General features: G+C 28.7%; 5 protein-coding genes across 5 annotated transcripts; 3 read left to right on the forward strand and 2 right to left on the reverse strand.

The window, feature by feature from the left end:
• Positions 1-69: 69 nt before the first annotated feature.
• On the forward strand, positions 70-1,212 carry EIN_279690 (hypothetical protein; the record flags this gene model as incomplete). Its single annotated transcript, XM_004257705.1, has 1 exon — positions 70-1,212. One exon carries the CDS (start codon positions 70-72, stop codon positions 1,210-1,212), a length of 1,143 nt encoding a protein of 380 aa, XP_004257753.1.
• A 393-nt stretch (positions 1,213-1,605) lies between these two features.
• On the reverse strand, positions 1,606-2,406 carry EIN_279700 (hypothetical protein; the record flags this gene model as incomplete). Its single annotated transcript, XM_004257706.1, has 1 exon — positions 1,606-2,406. The coding sequence occupies one exon, from the start codon at positions 2,404-2,406 to the stop codon at positions 1,606-1,608; it is 801 nt and encodes a 266-aa protein (XP_004257754.1).
• A 3,433-nt stretch (positions 2,407-5,839) lies between these two features.
• On the forward strand, positions 5,840-6,541 carry EIN_279710 (hypothetical protein; the record flags this gene model as incomplete). The annotated part of the gene is made up of 1 exon (XM_004257707.1): positions 5,840-6,541. One exon carries the CDS (start codon positions 5,840-5,842, stop codon positions 6,539-6,541), a length of 702 nt encoding a protein of 233 aa, XP_004257755.1.
• Positions 6,542-7,007: 466 nt separating this feature from the next.
• On the forward strand, positions 7,008-7,319 carry EIN_279720 (hypothetical protein; the record flags this gene model as incomplete). The annotated part of the gene is made up of 1 exon (XM_004257708.1): positions 7,008-7,319. One exon carries the CDS (start codon positions 7,008-7,010, stop codon positions 7,317-7,319), a length of 312 nt encoding a protein of 103 aa, XP_004257756.1.
• Positions 7,320-7,378: 59 nt separating this feature from the next.
• EIN_279730 (Hypothetical protein) lies at positions 7,379-7,522 on the reverse strand (the record flags this gene model as incomplete). The annotated part of the gene is made up of 1 exon (XM_004257709.1): positions 7,379-7,522. A coding segment is annotated over one exon (144 nt), but the record flags the coding sequence as incomplete, so codon positions are not given.
• Positions 7,523-7,555: the final 33 nt, after the last annotated feature.

A 7,555-nucleotide genomic window follows, 5' to 3' on the forward strand; every position in this document is an offset into this window, starting at 1 on the left:
ATAAACTCGGTTGATCTATCTAACGATAATTTAAAATACTTGGAATCGTCACCATCAATAGGACTGGGGATGTGTTACCATGGGTCTCATGTGAACATTAGTGACAATGTTAAGTTACACAAAAATTTGTTCAAAAATTGGGTGAATTTCACAAGTGTCGTGCTGCCAACCAATACAATCAAAATCCCATCTAATTGTTTTGAAAATTGTTTCAGTCTAAAAACAATAAAACTTCCCAAAAGTGTCACAAAATTGTCTGAATTTAGTTTCTATGGATGTGTATCGTTGACATCTATATTGTGTAACACAAATGTCATTCTTGGAAGAAAGTGTTTTAGTATGTGTGATAATCTTGTTAGTATCCCACAGACAAAATACATTTGCAATTCGGTCTTTGAAAGATGTTCTTCATTGTCAAAAATTATACTTTTTGATGGACTTGCAAATATTCCACATTGCGCGTTCTTTAGGTGTTATAAATTGAGTGAAATAAGTGTACCAAACTCAGTTACACACATTAGCAAATTTGCATTCAAAAATTGCATTTCATTGACATCATTTAACTCTGAAAGTGTGTTACTTGTAGAAGATGGGCGCTTTATGAACTGCGCAAAACTAAACACTGTTTGCTTCAATCAGAAAAAAGTCCAAATTAAATTTGACGTGTTTTCTGGTTGTACTTCCCTTCAAGAAATACGAATTGGTAATGCACCAATCACGTGCTGTGAATTTGAAGTAAGTTTTACAACAAGTAAATACTTCTACGAGAAAATTGGTGTTGTGTGTAATAATGTTGTTTTAACACGACGAGACGTCGACGCATTTGGGCCATCAATACTTAACGAAAAGTGTATACAACGTGTGGATGAAGGCTGTTTCTTCAATAACAGAAGTTCTACAAAATTAGTTTTTCCTTCTCACATCAAGTCTGTTGGATATTACAGTTGCTTCAGTTGTGCCAATTTAAAAGAAGTTGTTCTTCCTGAAGGAATCACAGAAATCCCAGCACATATGTTTGACTTGTGCACGTCACTAAGTTCTATTGACATACCAACCACTGTAACTAAGATTGGCACCAACTGCTTTTTCTCTTGTGACTTACTTCGTGATAACTCGATGATACCAAAAGAAGCTTTTAATATCGGAAGTGCCAATAATTCGGACTCTGACGATTTAGAATCCGATTCTGAGAGCGATTCAAACTCAAATTAAATTAACAATTCAACTTTAAAAAGATAATGCGAAAATGTATGATATAACAAAGTTTAATATATTGGTTTTGTTGTGAAAAATAAACAAATTAAACATAAATAACCAACTTTTTTATCGAATTTGTAATTTACAATCTTGTTTTGTGGTTTGTTACTAAACAATTTGAGTCGTTTGTTTTTAGCAATCAATAAAAAATCATATATATATATATCAGTTGTATTTTAAAAAATAAATACAATCGATGTTATACAAAATCCTATACAATGTTATGTATATCAATACAAATATTTAATAAGATTTATTACTTTTGTTTCTCAAATATATCAAACAAAACCGATTGTCAATAAAAAATAATAACATGGAAATAAAAGTAATAAAAATAACAAAATAAATTCACCATAACATCGAGTCAATCACACTTCTAAAAAACTCAACCCTTTCGTATAAAGACCACCTTATCGCGTTTTCATCAATAATTTTGTGAGTAAAAAAGAAGTACTTTATTTCATCGTCTGTTATGAGTTCTTCGACTCCAATTATCCCGTTTTGGCCAACAACTTTGAACAGTTTAAGGTCGATTGAAGACCACCCAGTTGTCTTCTGGGTTTCAAAATACTTTGCTATTCCCGTGTTAATCTCGTTTCTTTTGATTTTGCTATAAACCATACCCATTTTGTCTGAGAGGAAAAAGACGCGTTTTTCTTCGTTTTGTAGTGACGTGTCGTTTTTTACATTTTTTGATATTTCGATGTTTTCGTTTGTTTTTGTCATTGTTTTTTGAATTTGATTTTTGTGTGTGTTGACTGTTGACTTGTTAATTTTTGAGATCTGCAGATCTCTTGAAGTTTTTGTGATGTCGTTGTCATCGATTTCAGTTTCTGAAAAGTCTTCATTATGGTGTGAAATTAGAGAGGTGCAAACTATCGTAGAACTTTTTCGAAGAGATATTTTTTTCCCTGTTTTTTCGCATTGTCTGTCTTCTTTGAATTTTTGTGAATAACGCTTTTTATGTTTGACATTTTTTGAAGGGTTTTCACTTTTAGAAAGTTTTGGGTTTTGTGGCATTTTTAATAAGTTCTTTGTTGTGTCGCTTTTGGAAGAGATATTTGAGAGATAGTCCATTGAAGTCAAACAAGTTATTTCAGTTGGCAAGTAAACCTCTTTGAATGGGTGTGCGATGTGGTGATGTTCCATTTTCAATTATAAGTTTCTAATTCAGTTTTCTAAAAATAAACCCTTAAAATATGCAACCAAATAAAAAGTATATTGGATATATTTATCTAAAAATAAAACAAAATTAAATTTATTAAAAATATAGAAATGGGAATTTGGGTAGGTTTCAAAATATTTGTTTGTAAATTTAATGTTAATATATTATTAATACCTATATATTTTATTTATTATAAATTAATTCAATGATTTAATTATAAAGAGTTAAACCTTTTAATGGTGGATTTACAATTTAACAATCTTATAATCAATTATATTTTTGATTGTTTTATATTTTCTTGATGAGCGTTTATATTTTGATTAATTAAAATCATCTTTTTTATGTATTGTTATTATTTTAAAATTACCAATGAAAGGTTTTATTGTTATTTAAACTGTGTATTCACAATAATTTAATAATGACTATAGTCAATAAAAGAGTTGTTGAGTAAAAATTATCGTTATTTGTATAAAAATTCAGTTTATTTATATTTTAACGATTGGAAGAGATTCCTTCGCATCATTGAAATTATATTAAAAATATTTTATTTGCTTTTAGGCAAATAAAACTATTGTAAAAAAGTGAATTTTAAAAACAAATATTTTTTCCTCTAAAATTTTACATTTGAGTGGTGATTTATTATATAAATAACTTTTTTAAAATTCAATCAAAAATATATATTTGTAATCATAAAAACGATATCATAGTGAAAACAGTTTTTATAAAATGCTTTTTCTCGATGTTCGAATAATGAAACACAAACAATAACTAATATAAATGCAATAATTGACAGCATGACAATTGATTTACAATTGAATGAAACTTAGAGCTGTTTATTGAACATTCATGATATTACATTTAACGTATTCACAAACGTTCATTAGAATAGAAAATGTAAGTGCTTTTTCACCTTTTTTCATTTTGAGTAAAATTGGAATGTAATCGAAAATAATATTTTTGTTAAATTGGTGTATTTCTCTTGTATACAGACAACATTTGTATTAACATAAAATACAAACAATTGTATACATAATTATGAGTATCAAAGTTATGGTCACACAAACTTTTTATTATTATTTTTGATAACACAATAAATAAAAGTCGGTTGTTAGATAAAAAAACAGGAAAAAACCCAATTAGTAGATAATATATATTACGATTGAATGTCAATTTGTTGGTATTATTTTAAAACAACCTTTCAAAACAGTTCAAATCATAATTATTAATAAAAATGACCTTTCTTATAATAAAAATAATAAATGCAACTGTATTTAGAAATCTATAATTTGTCCAAACCACATCGGAAACTCGCTTCAAAAATAGTGGTTTTGGTGTGTTGTGGAACAACACAAAAATAAGTTAAACTTGTGTCTGTTTGAATGTTTGTGAAAAGCACACAACAAAAATTATGAAATGTCAAATACTCCAACAACAAATGAAACTGTAAAGAAACTAAAAACGACTTGAGAGAGTTTCAATTGAAACGAAGGCAAAAGTTAACGTTTTATACTCGGCTGCAAGCTTCAACAACTTGTATGATGATGTCGAAGGAAAGTCTTTAAAAAACGAGAAAATAAGCAAACAACAGTGCCATTGTCATTAAAAACAATTCTAGAATAACAAAACATTACCAAAGAACTTGGAAATGTTGTAGAATATATTGTTGTTGATAAGAAGATATCAAAAACTATTGTAAACAGTTTTGAGAAGAAAGGTTTTGATTAAAAACATCAAAAAATCAATGGAAAAGGCGAGAAATGAGTTGAAATAAGATTAGTTGAAAAGCAATGAAATTAGAGTTGTTGATTTGTTGAACAACGATAAACAATATTTAATAAAAAGTTGTTCACTCAAATAGAGTTTACCTTTTTCTGCTTATTGAATTGGACAAAAGCGGGCCTTATTTATTTATGGACTCGAAAAAAATCAATATTTATGTTGCTGCACCTACATTTACTCTGTTGATTGCTTTCTAAAACGTATAACATTGATTGCAGCCATATTTGCCAACAACACCACATTGAAGCCAATTATAATATTATCAATTTTGAAAATAAAAATGAAATCTACAAAAAAACAAGAACAGAGATTATGTAGAAATAACATATAAAAATAAAACTCTTATTACCGAAAGACATATAAATGTTGTGGATTATAAGACGTCTTAAACCAAAACTGGAAATTGAAATAATGATTGTGTAAGAGAATAAGCAGTTTTAATCCAAGACAACAGTGTCAGCCATATGAAAGATGTAGTTAATTAGTGGCTTTATTGTTTACGTCCAACATAGCGGTCAATTGTTTTCGCCGCTAGAAATTGTCATATTTGGCGTTCAGAAAGTTTTTTTTATATTTTGAAAGAACTTAATGAATTGATTTCATTATTCAATTTGGTTATAAATGTTGTTAATATGCGTACACGCTTTTTATTGTTATCGACTAAAAAGCGATAAGTTTTTCAATAAAGCTTCGTTGTGTTATATGAAGTATTTCATTGGTGTTTTGTCTCAAAAAGATACTCAAAAATCAAAAAGGCCGTGTTTTTTTGTTTTTAATAATCAGCTTTGTACTTGCCTAAAGTCCGAACATACTCTTGTCATTTACAAAAGTATTTATTTAATTTGTGTATTGTCATACTTTTTTATTGTTAATTTAAAAACAAATCTTATTTTACTTTGTTTTCTTCTGTATATTATAATGTTTAATTATCATTTATAATAATTGTAATTAGTTAATAAAATTAATCAAATTGTAAATAAAATTCTGGTCGTTCCTAGTGTCAATACACGTTTGAGTATAAGAAATATATTTGCGTTGAATTTATTTCAGTGTTGTGTATGATGTTTAATACTTTTTGTTTGTGTAATGTTATGCATGGGATAAACTTTTGAAACAGAAAATGTATTATATAAACCCAAGATTACCTTATTTAAATACCAATTGAAATTCGTTTTGTGTTAAATCAATGTTGATACAATTTAGAGAATGTTTATTTTTTATCCAATAAATCAAATTTCCAAAATTAATTATTTTGAATATTTTTGTTTTCATTTATCCATATAAAGAAATTATTAAACTTGAGTTGTTAAATTTTATTCACAACCAATCGATTATTGTTTTTACATAAGATTACATAATTTTAAAAATTATTGAAGTATAAGACATTTATAATTGTTATATAAATAGATACAAACACACAAAAACAAATTATTTATTTTATCTTAATTGTGGAACAAATGAATCGATAGTAATTAAATTATTGTTTCTTATAAATAATCCATTGCTTTTAATATATTGAAAATAAAAACGAATCAGTTAAATTTAAACAGCAAAATGCAGAAGCTTATAATAGTTTATTGATGAATGTACACAAAAGAAAGCATAATTTAAACACTGTACATATCTCTTTCTCCATAAATGCTTGCATTCTTGTTGATAACTCTCTCGTTTGCTAAAGTTGATTTTTCTATCGTTGATTACACCCATTGTGGAGGAAAAGCCCTCTATCGTTTATATGCTATTGATAAGTGCAAAAAGACTGGAACTGGCTCAGTGATGTACACAAATAGAAGTCCTTCTGAGTATTATCCAAACCAGAACAAATACAGCAAATCGGACTGTACAGGTACTCCAAGCACAATGCAGGTAGTTGGTCCTCAGTATGTAAAAGAAGCTCCATCTGGTGTTAAATATCTTGGCTTCCTTGGTGATAAAAACACGAACTGTGCTGATGGCGACACCATTGACGGGGTTTACTATACAGACGCGTGCTTCCAAGAAGATTTCTTTTTCAGATACACAATTTTAAATGAAGATGGTAAAAACAAATTGGTCAAAAGAGGTTTCACTTCGGGGGTGTGCGCCGAAGATCAATTCAATGAAGATATTACAACCGAAAGAAATGAATGTAACAAGTGCACTGATGGGGTGCTGTTTAGATGTTATGGTGTTGATGGGGTGGCTGCATGGTCAGACCCGACCGAAAAAGCACCTGAAGTACCTTCCGATAAACCATCTGGAGATCACTCGGAAACAGATGATGAGAATAACAACCAAGAAAATTCAGCAATTCCAGTTTATCTGTGTATTATTCTTGTTGTGTTTGCTGTTCTTATCTAATTAATTGATTTACAAATTTATTAAGATATTATACAAAAATATTCGAAGTACCATAAGTTACTTATACTTTTTTATTTTAATTGGAATATATTGTATCAAGTTGTTATAATATCAATATATTATAATATTTATTATTTTGTATTTTAAAAATAATAAAATGTGTCAATGTTATGATAAATATAGACTATTGGTTTAAGTTATAATAACTTATAATTTATTATTTAATTATTTTAAGGTGTGATGTTTATAAGCAATATTTTTAATAATAAAGTGACCAATTTTATTGTATAATTCATCGAAATATGGTAATAAAAAACAACCAAAACATTTCAAAAAACATGATAATGGTAAACACATGATAACATCGAACGCAATAATGACGAACACTTGTCAAAACTCAAACACTTTGTGTTTTTGTAAACATTTGAACAACATTTAAACTCAGAGAATTGTAAAAAGAGACAACATGTCGATCGTTAACCTTGCTGGAAGATACACTGGACAATGCCTTTCTAACGAACACAGCGCCGTCATTGCAGCAGCTGAGAAATACACTGGACAATGTCTTTCGGATGAAAACCGAGCGCTTGTTGCTGTAGCAGAAAAATACACTGGAAAGTGTATATCCAATGTCTCCAGTGCTCTTGTGTACGTTGCCGAGAAATACACCGGAAGATGTCTTTCTGGTGATTCCAATGCTTATGACGCTATAATGAGTAAACATGGGCGATTCAACTGTAACAGTAAATACTATGCCATTCTTGCTGTTTGCCTCTAAATAAGTCAATTCTTATTCATTCATTTTTGTTACTTAACACAAATTCAATCAACAATAAATCAATTCAGACTCAAATAATACTCACCAAGACTTTTTTCTATTTTACACGCGTCATTTCGCTCATTTGAATTGTTTCTCCATGAATCGCTTACTATCTTAAACAACGCATTGTCCATATTTGCCGGTTTGTCAAGTCGTCTTCCACCTGTTATGAAATTGACTACCTCCCATGGATA

Source organism: Entamoeba invadens, assembly GCF_000330505.1.
Source record: "Entamoeba invadens IP1 unplaced genomic scaffold scaff_1105074726471, whole genome shotgun sequence".
Taxonomy (NCBI): Eukaryota; Evosea; order Mastigamoebida; family Endamoebidae; genus Entamoeba; species Entamoeba invadens.